General features: G+C 39.1%; 1 protein-coding gene across 1 annotated transcript in view; it reads left to right on the top strand.

The window, feature by feature from the left end:
* The window catches only part of LOC103673817, a 42,155-nt gene that overhangs the window by 7,479 nt on the left and 20,975 nt on the right, over positions 1-13,701 (top strand). Inside the window, exon 2 of the mRNA XM_040633083.1 lies at positions 10,450-10,532. Within this exon, the coding sequence (XP_040489017.1) occupies positions 10,450-10,532 (83 nt within the window). The remainder of the gene's footprint in view (positions 1-10,449; positions 10,533-13,701) is intronic.

The following is a 13,701-nucleotide window of genomic DNA, read 5'->3' as shown; positions in this document are numbered from 1 at the left end:
AACGATATATGCAGTTTAATATTATCAGCTAAATTAGGAGAGGAAATTTTATTATTTTTCACCCTAATATGACAAAAGAAACTTTACTGTTTTTGGTTTTGTTTTGTCAAGAAAAGCCAAAATTAACAATCAAGAGGTAGGACTGTGATGTATTATTTGTGGAGGTATACTGACTAATGAAACAATAAAACTGTTTAAACACAAATAGCATTTACATACAGAACACAAAGAAGGGGCGCCTGGCTAGCTCAGTCAGTAGAGCATGCGACTCTTGATCTTGGGGTTGTGAGTTCTAGTCCCACACTGGGGGCAGAGATGACTAAAATAAAGAAAGAAACAAACAAACATTAAAAAAACCCACAAAGAAAGAATTTCAAAACCAAAATAATCTTTTTAAAAATCAACAAGGCATAATTAACATATAACACTGTATTAGTTTCTAGTGTGCAACATAATGACTTGTATATGCATATTTTGCTAAATGATCACCACAATAAGTCTAGTTAACATCTGTCACCATAAGAAAAAAATCTTTTTTTCTTTTCAAAATAATGTTTTTAAAGAAAGATTATTGGATTAAAGAGACAACAGAGGGGCGCCTGGATGGCACAACGGTTAAGCGTCTGCCTTCGGCTCAGGGCGTGATCCCGGCGTTATGGGATCGAGCCCCACATCAGGCTCCTCTGCTGTGAGCCTGCTTCTTCCTCTCCCACTCCCCCTGCTTGTGTTCCCTCTCTCGCTGGCTGTCTCTATCTCTGTGGAATAAATAAATAAAATCTTTAAAAAAAAAATAAAGAGACAACAGAAAAATAGTGCATCTACTTTGGAAAGCAGTTTGACAATTCCTTAAAATGTTAAACATAAGGAAAGGTTTTAAGATAGCAGCCTAGGCATATCCTGACCTAACCTCCTCCCATGGGAGGATTCAACAAATCTACACCTACATCCGGAATAATTGCCTCTAAGGAGAACCTAGAACCTGGAAGAACAGAACCTCCACAACAAGGGATGGCACTGAGATGGACAGAAGAGGCAGAGATGTGGTCATGCTATGGAAAAAACTACATACCAGGCGCAGAGCTCCACTGTCAGAAGGGATCTCAAATGTATAGAACTCTTCCCTGAGGAGTGAGAGATTCGAGCTCCAAATCGGGCACCGCAAACAAATCCTACACAGTAGAGATGAGCTGGCAAAAACCTGTCTTTGAAAACCAACAGGGAATACTTCAAGGAAAACTATAGAACTGTAGGGAAATCCACTCTTGAAGGGCTTGTGTGCAGACACACTTGATCTAGAAACTAGCATAAAAAGCATCAGATGGGAAAGTGCATAGATCATAGGTGAAGGAGACCCACTTATGAATCAAAGAACCTGCTGGAGAGGCAGGAGGCAGCTGGGCCTCTCTCCAGGAACTGAAACTGGCAGCAGCCTTTTTTGCAGCTCATTCTGCTGTGCTGATCCCAGCAGTGGTGGGTGCCATTTTGGAATCTCCCTCTAGATTGCTAATGCCAAGGGGCATGACCTGCTGAAAGCCTCACACAACTTGCTGGGGTTGGCTGAGCCTCCCAGATGACAGAATGATAACTCTGCCCACCAGTGGACCTGCAGCTGTCAAAGCTGGTCTTCTTAACCAGCTGAGATGGGGGCCATACCTCCCACGAGAGTGTCCACGACAACTGTGTCTCTGCCATACGAGGTGGGTGCATGCAGCCCACAAAGGGGATACAGTTGGAGCTCCTCGCTTTCGTGGCCAGGGATTACACTTCTGGGCTCCACAGAACTTCTCTAATATAAGGCCAGTCCTTGAAGACTGGGATCCATAGCTTACTGCTTAATACACAGAAACAAACACACAAAGTTAGGCAAAATGAGGAAAGAGAAGAACATGTTCTAAATGAAAGAACAAGAAAAAACCTGGGAAGGAAACTAAATGAAATGAAGATAAGCAATCTTCCTGATAAAGAGTTTAAAGTAATGGTCATAAAGATGCTTACCAAACTCGGAAGAATGAACGCAGTGAAAATTTCAACCAAGATAGAAAATATAAGAAAGTACCAATCAGAGCTGAAGACTATAACAACCGAAATGAAAACTACACTCGAGGGAATCAACAGCAGATTAAATGATGCAGAAGAACAAATCAGTGATCTGGGAGACAGGGTAGTGCAATTCACCCAAACTGAACAACAGAAAGAAAAAAGAATTGTTTAAAAATGAGCATTGTTTGGGGCACCTGGGTGGCTCAGTCAGTTAAGCATCTGCCTTCGGCTCAGGTCATGATCTCAGGGTCCTGGGATTGAACCCAGCACCAGGCTCCCTGCTCAGCGGGGAGTCTGCTTCTCCTTCTCCCTCTGCCTCCTCCCCCCTGCTCATGCTGTCTCTCTCAGATAAATAAAGAAAATCTTAAAAAAAATAAAAATAAAAATGGGGATAGTTTAAGAGATGGCTGGGACAACGTTGAACATTCATATTATAGGAATTCCAGGAGGAGAAGAAAGAGAGAAAGGGGCAGAAACTTATTTGAAGAAATAATACCCGAAAACTTCCCTAACATGGGAAGAAAACAGACATCTAGGTCCAGGAATCACAGAGTCCCACACAAGATGAATGCAGAGATCCACACCGAGACACATTACAATTAAAATGTCAAAAATTAAAGATAAAGAGAGAATCTTAAAAGCAGCAAGATAAAAGCAAATAGGAACATACCATAGAACTCCCATAAGACTCTGAGCTGACTTTGCAGCAGAAACTTTGCAGGCCAGAAGAAAGTGGGACAATATATTCAAAGTGCTTTAAGGAAAAAAGTTAAAACCAAGGAAATTCTACCCAGCTAGATTATCATTCAGAATTGAAAGGGAGATAAGGAGTTTCTCAGACGAGCAAAATCTAAAGGAGTTCATCAGGGGGGCGCCTGGGTGCCACAGCGGTTGAGCATCTGCCTTCGGCTCAGGGCGTGATCCCGGCGTTCCGGGATCGAGCCCCACATCAGGCTCTTCTGCTATGAGCCTGCTTCTTCCTCTCCCACTCCCCCTGCTTGTGTTCCCTCTCTCGCTGGCTGTCTCTCTCTGTCAAATAAATAAATAAAATCTTTAAAAAAAAATAAATAAAATAAAGGAGTTCATCACCACGAAATGTGCTTTACAAGAAACATTAAAGGGATTTCCCTAAGTGGAAAAGAGAAGACCAAAACTAGACATAAGAAAATATATGAACGAAAAAATCTCACTGGTAGAGGCAAACATATAGAAAAGGCAGTGGATCAATACTTATAAAGCTCATCTGAGGGTTGAGAGACAAAAGTAGTAAAGGTAAATACATCTACGTTAATGAGTTAAGGAATACACTAAATAAAAACGTGCAAATTAACGACATCACAACATTAAAAGTGTAGTACTTTCAGAATGTGTGTGAACATAAATGACCACCAACTTAAAATAGACTACTACATACATAGGTTGTCAAATAAACTTCATGGTAACTACAAACCCAAAACCTATAATCGAACACAAAAAATAAAAAGAAAGGAACCCAACTATAACAGTAAAGAAAGGTATCAAATCACAAGGAAAGAAGGCAAGTGAAGAAAGGAAAGAGAATAATGACAAAAAACCCAGAAAACAATTAAGAAATGGCAATAAATACATACCTACCAATAATTGCTTTATTTTTAAAATAATTACTTTAAATGTAAGTGGAATAAATGCTCCAATCAAAAGACTTAGGTGGCTAAATGGATAAAAAAAGAACAAGGCCCATCTATATGCTGCCTAGAAGAGACTCACTTCAGATCTGAAGACGTACACGGGGAGGAATGAGGGTTGGAAAAATATATCCCATGTAAATGGAAAGGAAAAGAAAGCTGGGATAGCAATAATTATCTCAGACAAAATAGACTTTAAAACAAAGGCTGTAGGGCCACCTGGGTGGCTCAGTTGGTTAAGCGTCTGCCTTCGCCTCAGGTCATGATCCTAGGGTCCTGGGATCGAGCCCCACGTCAGGCTTCCTGCTCACTGGGAGCCTGCTTCTCCCTCTCCCTCTGCCCCTCCCCCTGCTTGTGCTTCGATCTCTCTCTCTCTCTCTCTCTCTCTCTCTCAAATAAATTTTTAAAAACCCCAAAGGCTGTAATAAGAGTCAAGGAATGCATTATATAATAAAGGGATCAAACCAACAAGAAGAGATAACACTTATAAATATTTATGCACCCAAAATAGGAGCACCTAAATATATAAAGCATATAAAAGTTAACAGACACAGAGAAATTGACAGTAATACAATGACAGTAGGGAATGTTAAAACCCCACTTACATCCATGGATGGATCATCCAGACAGAAGATTAATGAGGAAGCATTAACTTTGAACCACACATTAGAACAGATGGACTTAATATCGGGGCTCCTGGGTGGCTCAGTTGTTGGGTGTCTGCCTTCGGCTCAGGTCATGATCGCAAGGTCCTGGATGGAGCCCCTCATCAGGCTCCCTGCTCGGCAGGAGGCCTGCTTCTCCCACTCCCATTGCTTGTGTTCCCTCTCTCGCTGTGTCTCTCTCTCTCTGTCAACTAAATAAATAAAATCTTTTTTAAAAAAGATGGACTTAATATCTACATATCTATATCTACCACTTTATATATAGAGAGATAGAGACACAGAGAGAGAATATTCCATCTAGGAACGGTATAATACACATTTTTCTCAAGTGCACGTGGGACATTCTCCAAGATAAATCACATATTAGGCAACAAAACAAACGTCAATAAATTTAAGAGTAAAGTCGTATCAAGCATCCCGTTCAAAAACAATGTATGAAACTAGAAATCAGCTACAAGAAGAAAAATGGAAAGAACACAAACATGGAGACTAAACAACATGCTTCCAAACAACCAATGAGTCAACGAAGAAATCAACAAGGAAATAAAAAATACATTGAGGCAAATGAGAATGAGGACACAACACTCTGAAATCCATGGGATACAGCAAAAACAGTTGAAAGAAGGAATTATGTAGCAATAAAAGTCCCACCTCAAGAAACAGGAAAAAATCTCAAATAAACAATCTAATCTTACATCTAAAGGAGCTGGAAAAACAAGAACAAATAAAGCCCAAAGTTAGTAGAGGGAAGGAAATAAAGATTAGCACAGAAATAAATGAAATGGGGCCTCAAAGGAATAATAGAAAAGATTAATGAAGAGCTGGTTCTTTGAAAAGAGAAACAAAATTGATACACCTTTCACAAGACTCATCAAAAAGAAAAGAGAAAGGGGTGCCTATGAAACTTGAAATCCACCACAAGAAAAAATTTAGAGCGACCACAAATACATGGAGGTTCAACAACGTGCTACTAAACAATGAATGGGTCAACTAGGAAATCAAAGAAGAAATGAAAAAAACCAAACAAACAGGGAAACAAATGAAAATGAAAACAGAATGGTCTAAACCTCTGGGATGGAACAAAAGCAGTTCAAAGAGGGAAGTGTATAGCAATACAGGCTTATTTTAAGAAGCAAGAAAAAATCTCAAATAAACAACCTAATCTTACACCTGAAGGAGTTAGAAAAAGAAAAACTAACAAAGCCTAAAGCCACATCGTGTGTCATGAGGGAAATGCAAATGAAACCAATGAAATTCCACTACACATCTGTTAGAATAGCTCACTTCATAACACTGACACCACCAAATGCTGCTGAGAATGTACAGTAACAGGAACTCTTACTCATTGCTGGTGGGAAGGCATAATGGTATAGCCGCTTTGGAAAGCAATTTGGCAGATTCTTTTCTTTTTTTCTTTTTCTTTTTTTTTTAAAGAGATTTTATTTATTTATTTGAGAAAGAGGGAGAGAGATCAAGCCCACAAGTGGGGGTGGGGCAAAGGGAGAGGGAGAAGCGGACTCCTCACTGAGCAGGGAGCCTGACGTGGGACTCGATCCCAGGACCCTGGGATCATGACCTGAGCCAAAGGCAGCTGCTTACCCGACTGAGCCACCCAGGGGCCCCAGTTTGGCAGTTTCTTACAAAACTACACACATTCTGGGCGTATGATCCAGTAATCATGCTCATTGGCATTTATCCAAGTGACTTAAAATCTTACGTCCGTACAAAAACCTGTACATGGATGTCTATATCAGCTTAATTCATAATTGCCAAAACTTGGAAGCAGGTAAGATGTCCTTCAATGGGTGAATGGAAAAATAAACTGTGGTACATCCAGATGATGGAATATTATCTAGCACTAAAAAGAAATGAGCTATCAAGCCCCGGAAAGACACGGAGAAAACTTTAATGCAAACTTGAATGCATATTACTCAGTGAAAGAAGCCAATCTGAGAAATCTATATAGTGTATGATTCCAACTACATGATCTTCTGGAAAAGGCAAACTGAGACAGTAAAAACATCAGTGGGTGCTGAGGGTTAAGGGGGAGGAGAGAAGAACGGAACATGAATGATTTTTATGGCAGTGAAACTATTCTGTGTGATACTATAATGGTAGATATAAATCATTACATGTTACTCAAATCCATAGAATGTACAATACCAAGAAGGAACCGTAATGTAAGCTAGGAACTTTGGGTGACAATGATGTGTCAATGTGGGTTCATTGATTACAATGAATATATTATTCTGTTGCCAGATTTTGACAGTGGGGAAGGCTCTGTGTATGTGGGGGCAGAGTATGTGTGGGAAATCTGTGTACCTTCTACTTAATTTTTCTATGAACCTAAAATTGCTCTAAAATTGCTCTATTTAAAAAAGGAAATTGTACTCTATATATCTTGTAACTAAAAAAACTAGTGTTAGCTATAATAGAAAGTCACTCTTCCCCTCTTTCTCTCCATTCTTCTTACCTTCCCTTCTATCCTTCAATCCTTCTTGCCTTCCTTCTATCCATTCTTCCTTTTTTTCTTCCTGAACGGTTCAGTCCAAAACCATTAGGTGAGTCCAAGCAAGTTCAGTCTGTGTGGGTTGTGGAACAGCCTGGTGAGAGATTGCACAAATAAGGGTAGGAAGACATCCTTGCAGCATGAGCTGGAATGTCAGAGTCTGCAAATGGAGGTGGGAACAGTTGTGCTGAAGGACCAGTGCAAGGTGTTGAAATCTAAGAGGAATAAAGAATGTATCCACACATGGGGTTGGGGCAATAATAGGAAGGTCCATGGGCTATTGGGTCTCAAGCGGGATGAAGAGGGCAACTATGGTAACCCAATGTGGAGTGTTGGAGATCCAGTTGGGTAAAGAGGGCATCCATAAGTGAAGTGGCAGCAGCCAGCACAGGGTTCAGGTTTAAGAAGGGTGAGGAGAGCAACCGTATGTGTTGGGGTAATAGCAGCAGCAGCTGGTGTGGGGTGTTAGAGCCTGAGCAGGGAGAGAAGCACACATGGATTGGGGATGGAGGTAGCAGGAGTCAGGGTGAGATGTCACAGCCCAGGAAGGGTGAGAAGGTCATATGGACAGAGGAAAACTTACTGTATGATTTCACATATATGTGGAGCCTTAAACAAACAAATAAACTTACAAAAACAGAGAATTAACTGGTGATTACCAATGGTGGGGGGTAGGGGAGGAGAGAAATGAATGAAGGAGATCGAAAGGTACAAAGTTTAAGTTGTAAGATAAATAAGTTCTGGAGATGTACCGTATAGCATGTTGACTACAGTTAACAACATTGTGTCATATATTTGAAAGTTGCTAAGAGAGTAGATTTTGAAAGTTTTCATCACAAGAAAAAAATATAAATATGTGAGGTGATAGATATTAATTAAATTTATTATGGTAATCATTTCACAAAGTATACGTATAACAAAACATTATGTTGTACACGTTAAACTTATACAGCGTTATAGGTCAAGTACATTTCAATAAAACTGGAAAAAATCCACACAAGAATTTCCCCTCTCCCCTCCCCTTGAGGCCCTGGTACCTACTATTTTGCTTTCTGTGTCTATAAATTTGACTAATCTCGGTACCTCATATAATTGGAATTACATAGTATTTGTCCTTTTGTGTCTGTCTTATTTCACTAAGCAAGTTTTCAAGCTATATCCTGCTGTAGCATATATCAAAATTTCCTTCCTTTTTATGGCTGAATAATATTCTATGTATATATCACATTTTGCTTATCCACTCTTTCATGAACATACATTTGGATTGTTTCTACATTTTGACTATTGTGACAAATGGTGCTATGGAAATTGCTATAAAAACATCTGTTTGACAGTATGGAGGTTCCTCAAAAAGTTAAAAATAGAACAACCCTACGATCCAGCAATTACACAACTCGGTATTTACCCAAAGGATAAAAATATACAGATTCAAAGGGGGCACATGCACCCCGATGTTCATAGCAGCATTATCAACAATACCAAACTATGGAAAGAGCCAAAATGTCTGTGGACCGATGAATGGATAAAGATGTGGTATAGATACACAATGAAATATTACTCAGCCATCAAAAAGAATGAAATCTTGCCATTTACAAGGACATGCATAGAGCTAGAGTGTATTATGCTAAGCAAAATAAGTCAGAGAAAGAAAAATATCATATGATTTCACTCATATGGGAATTTAAGAAACAATACAGATGAACATATGGGAAGGGGGGGGAAAGAAAGAGAGAGGGAAACAAGCCATAAAAGACTCTTAAAGATAGAGAACAAACTGAGGGTTGATGGAGGGAGGTGGGTGGGGGATGGGCTAGATGGGTGATGGACATTAAGGAAGGCGCTTGTCATGTTGGGCCATGGGTGTTGTATGCAAGTGATGAATCACTCAATTCTACTCCTGAAACCAGTATTGCAATGTATGTTAGCCCACTAGAAATTAAATAAAAACATGAGGAAAAAAAATAAAGTCACTTAGTATAAAAAGTTGGAAGAAAAAGAATAAAAATCCCTTTATAAAAAAAAATCTGTTTGAGTCTGTTCTTCAAATTCCTTTGCGTCCATACCCAGATATGGAATTGTTGCGTCAGGTGGTAATGTAAGGTTGAAGTTTTTAAGGAAGCTCTATACTGCTTTCCACAGCAGCTGCCTCATTTTACATTCCCAGCTGCAAAGCACAAGGGTTCCAATGTCTCCCATCCACACCAACACTTGCTGTTTTCTGTTGAAAACATGTTTTTATCATGAAAGGGTGTTGATTTTTGTTGACATGCATTTTTTTTGCCTCAATCAAAATGGTCATGTGGTTTCCCCCCTTCTTTCTATTAATCTGGTACATTCCATTTTCCCAGCTTTATTGAGATATAATTGACAACTCAAATTGTATGTATTTACCATGTATAATGTGGTGATTTGATATACATATACTTTGTGAAATGATTACCACACGCAGATTAATTAACATATCCATCATGTTACATAGTTAAGCTACGTTTTGTTTGAGAGGTGAGAATGCTTAATATTTACTCTCTTAGCAAATTTCAAGTATACAAGACAGTATGATTAACTATAATCATCATGATGTATGTACATCAGATCCACAAAACTTATTCATCCTACAACTGCAAGCTTATGACCTTTGACCAGCGTCTTTCCACATTCCCTACTCCCCAGACCCTGGTAACTGCCGTTCACTCTGTTTCTATGAGTTAGACCTATTTATGGTTTTGTTTTGTTTTTTAGATTCCACATATAAGTGCGATCATACAGTATTTGTGTTTACCTGTCTGGCTTATTTTACCAAGCATTACGTTTTCTAGGCTCATGCATATTGTCACACATAGCAGGATTTCCTTTTTTCTCATGACTGAATAATGTTCACATGAGGCTTACATAAAACCTCTTGTAGTTACAACAGTGTATTCTAAGCTGATAACAACTTAATTTTGATTGCATACAAAAACTACCCTTTTACTCCTTCTATTTTGTTTTTGATGTCACAACATCTGTCTTTTTTTTTTTTTTAAGATTTTATTTATTTATTTATTTATTTGACAGAGAGAGAGAGAGCCAGTGAGAGAGGGAACACAAGCAGGGGGAGTGGGAGAGGAAGAGCAGGCTCCCAGCAGAGCAGCCTGATGTGGGGCTCGATCCCATAATGCTGGGATCACGCCCTGAGCCGAAGGCAGGCACTTAACCGCTGTGCCACCCAGGCGCCCCACAGCATCTGTCTTCTTACATCGTGTATCCATCAATAAACTATTGCAGCAATAGTTATTTAATGCTTTGTCCTTTAACCTTTGCATTAGAGTTAAGTGATTTATATAACACCAAATTATAGTATGAATATTCTGTAATTTACTATATTCTTACCTTGACCGATATATTTTACTTTTGTATATATTTTCATGTCAGTAGTTAGCATCCTTTCATTTCAGCTTGAGGAACTCCTTTATGGCAGATCCAGAGATGATTAACTAGCTCAGACTGCACTTGTCAGGGAAATTCTTTATCTCTCCTTCACGTCTGAATGACAGCTTTGCCGGGTGAAGTATTCTCGGTGTTTTACTTTCAGTACTTCGATTTTTCATCTTATTCTGTCCTGGTGATCAAGGTTTGTGCTGAGAATGGCACTGATAGCTTTATGGAGTTTACCTTGTATGTGAAGAGGGTTTTTTTTTTTTTTTTTTTTTGCTTTTAATATTTTCTCTTTAAGACTTTTATTATAATGTATTTGTAGAAGATATCTTTGGGTTGAATCTGTTTGGGGACCTATGAGCTTCTTTTCTTTTCTTTCAAGATTTTTACTTATTTATTTGTCAGAGAGAGAGAGAGCACAAGCAGAGGGAGTGGCAGGCAGAGGGAGAAGCAGACTCCCCGCTGAGCAAGGACCTGAGCAGGGACCTCAATGGGGTGTTTGACCCCAGGACCCTGGGATCATGACCTGAGACAAAGGCAGATGCTTAACTGACTGAGCCGCCGAGGCACCCCCTCAGTCATTATTTCTTTAAATGAGTTTTCTGCCCCTTCCTCCCTCTCCTTTCCTTCTGGTATTCCCAAAATGCAGAAATTGTTTCAGTTGATGGTATTTCATAATCCATGTAGTCTTTCTTCACTCCTTTTCATTCTTTTTGTTGTTGTTGATCTCTGAATAGACAATTTAAGTGATTCGTCTTCGAGTTGAGATTCTTTCTTTCTATCAAGTCGGTTGTTGATGTTTGCTATTACAATTCTCACTTCATTCATTGTTCTTCAGCTCCACAATTTCTGTTCAGCTCTTTTGTGATTTCTGTCTCTCTGTTAAACTTCTCATTTTGTTCATGTGTTGTTTTCTGATTTTTTGAATTGTTTTTCTTTGTTTCTTTGCAGGTTACTAAGCTTCCCTAAAGCCACTATTTTGAATTTTGTCTTATTCAAAACATAGATCTCCCTTTCTTTTGGGTTGGTTCCTGAAAAATTGTTGTGTTCCTTTGGTGGTTTCATAGTTCCTTGATTTTTCATGTTCCTTGAAGTGTTGGATTACTGTCTTGGCATTTGAAGAAGTGGTAACCTCCTCCAGTCTTTACTGTCTGGCTTTGGGAGAGAAATGATTTCTGTCAGCCTGTCTAGGGATTCTGAGATTTCCTCAGACCTTTTCTATGGGTATGCCTGCTCCACACTTCTTGTTCCCTTTGTGTGTGTGTGTGTGTGTGTGTGTGTGTGTGTGTGGCATTCTTAAGATTATATGCCTTCTTTTTGCAAAGCTAGACCTACTGCTAACTGACAGCTTCAGCTTTCCCTAGGATCGTGGTGAATGTTGAGCTTTGTTTGCTTTCTCACGATCTTGCAGAGTTGGGCCAGCTTTCCGTGTGTGTTCACGAGCCCTCTGCCAATGCTTGCACTTGCCACTCTCACGGGCACACACAGGGAACTGACCACAATGGGTGTGTGTGTGGCGGGCGCAGGTTATGTGGGTGAGGTGTAGAGAGCATTAGGGATGCCTGAGGGCCGGTTGGGGGAATCTGCAGGCAAGACCTCTGCAGTGATTCGTGATGGCCCTTGTAATGAAGTCCACAAAGCAGTTACATACGTTCCACGTCTCTGTGCTACACTCGAAGTCCTGCCCGCTATGCTCGTATTCTCTCCTCACCCTCGGGTGTGCAGCTTACCTCAGGATTCCAGATGGGGTAAGAAAAAGGTGGGCCTCTTTGGCAGTGTCTCACATAGCGGGGGAAGCTGGGCACTCACTCACATGCTCTCACTTTCTGCTGTGGGAGAAATTGCAGGCCAAAGTGCTCCTTTCGGTACTAAGCCGTGCCACTCTGTGAGAATGGAGATACAGATAAAGTAAAACGATTTCTCCTACTTTCTTCAATGCAATGGATTTCTTCAAATCCAGTTTTGGATTTTTTTTTTTCTTTCCCCAAGGCGTGCTAGAACTTCTCCACTGGACTGTTGGATTCCCACAATGGATACTCTCATTCACCAGGGTTGTCAAAATCAGGGTTCTTTGAGGGGAGGATGTTAGAAAACTCCTACTCCTGTAGTTTATTACATTGAATGGTTTTTGTAGGTAGAACCGTCCCTGCACTCTGGGAATAAATCTCACTTGGCCATGATATATAAACTTTTTTTTTGAAACATGTTATCATATTAGAACATCGTGGTTTTTTTGGGATCTACAAATCTTTTAATACGTGCTGAATTTAGTTTGCTAGTGTTTTGTGGGTGATATTTGGATCTTACTATTTTAATGGAAGGAAGGAGTGCAACATATGGCAGTTAAGACGGAAGAACAAAAATTTAACTTAGAAAAATTGGAGGAACAGAGATTTTACATATTGTTATTTTCATATTCTAAAAACATTTTCAATAAGACTTGACATTGGACACCTGTGAAAAAAATATAATTAAATATTTTACAAATATGATAGAACAGTTCGAATTGTACTTTCCCTCAAAAGAAGATTGCTTCATAGGAAAATCATAGATCTGGAACCCATTTTTTTTATTGGAAGATATTTAAAATTTTAATTATTACTCTATGGGATAAACTGTTGGACCTACCCACTTATGAGGATTAAATATGAATTTTGAAAATATATCATCAGTTCATTTTGGGTAAAGGTTAAGAATGAACCATGAATTTACTGAAGTTGCTTTAAAATCTATTCTTCTAGTTCCATTAACATACCTCTATGAGATAGTTTTCCTACCATGAGAACTTAGAACTAGTTTAGACATAAATTTTCCTCTAAGTAGTGCTTTTATCAATCCAACCTAGTTTAAATGACCAAACAAGAAACAATATCATGTCACACTGAAAGCTTTAAATATTTATACTCAATGTATTCATTCTAAGCGTGCTTAGAGGCATTTATAAGAGAATAGAATTTCACTCATATCTTTGCTTTAGTTACAACTGTAGAACAAAAACTTCTGTAATAGCCATTCACTGTAATAAATGCTAATTAGCAAATTTTCCCTAAGCAAAGTGTACAATTTCTTAAATTATTTCCTCTGTTCCGATTGTTTATTGAAATGTAAATTTATGTCTGTTGAATTTCACATTTAAAAAATGAAATTGCATTTTGTGTAATTTTTTCCACTTTAATCTACGTGTAATTTTTTAAAAATTTTATTTATTTGACAGAGAGAGAGAGCACAAGCAGGGGGAGCAGCAGAGGGAGAGGGAGAAGCAGGCTTTCCCCTGAGCAGGGAGCCTGATGGAGGGCTCTCCATCCCAGCACCCTGGGATCATGACCTGAGACACCCAGGCATCGCTAGGTGTAATTTATTTTTAATCTTAATTTAGTTAGGTATCAGTGACCGATGGATTAAAAAAAAA

This window comes from Ursus maritimus, unplaced genomic scaffold (assembly GCF_017311325.1).
Source record: "Ursus maritimus isolate PB19 unplaced genomic scaffold, ASM1731132v1 scaffold_19, whole genome shotgun sequence".
Taxonomy (NCBI): domain Eukaryota; kingdom Metazoa; phylum Chordata; class Mammalia; order Carnivora; family Ursidae; genus Ursus; species Ursus maritimus.
The sequence above is the reverse complement of the archived record's forward strand: the minus strand, read 5'-3'. Positions and strand labels throughout refer to the sequence as shown.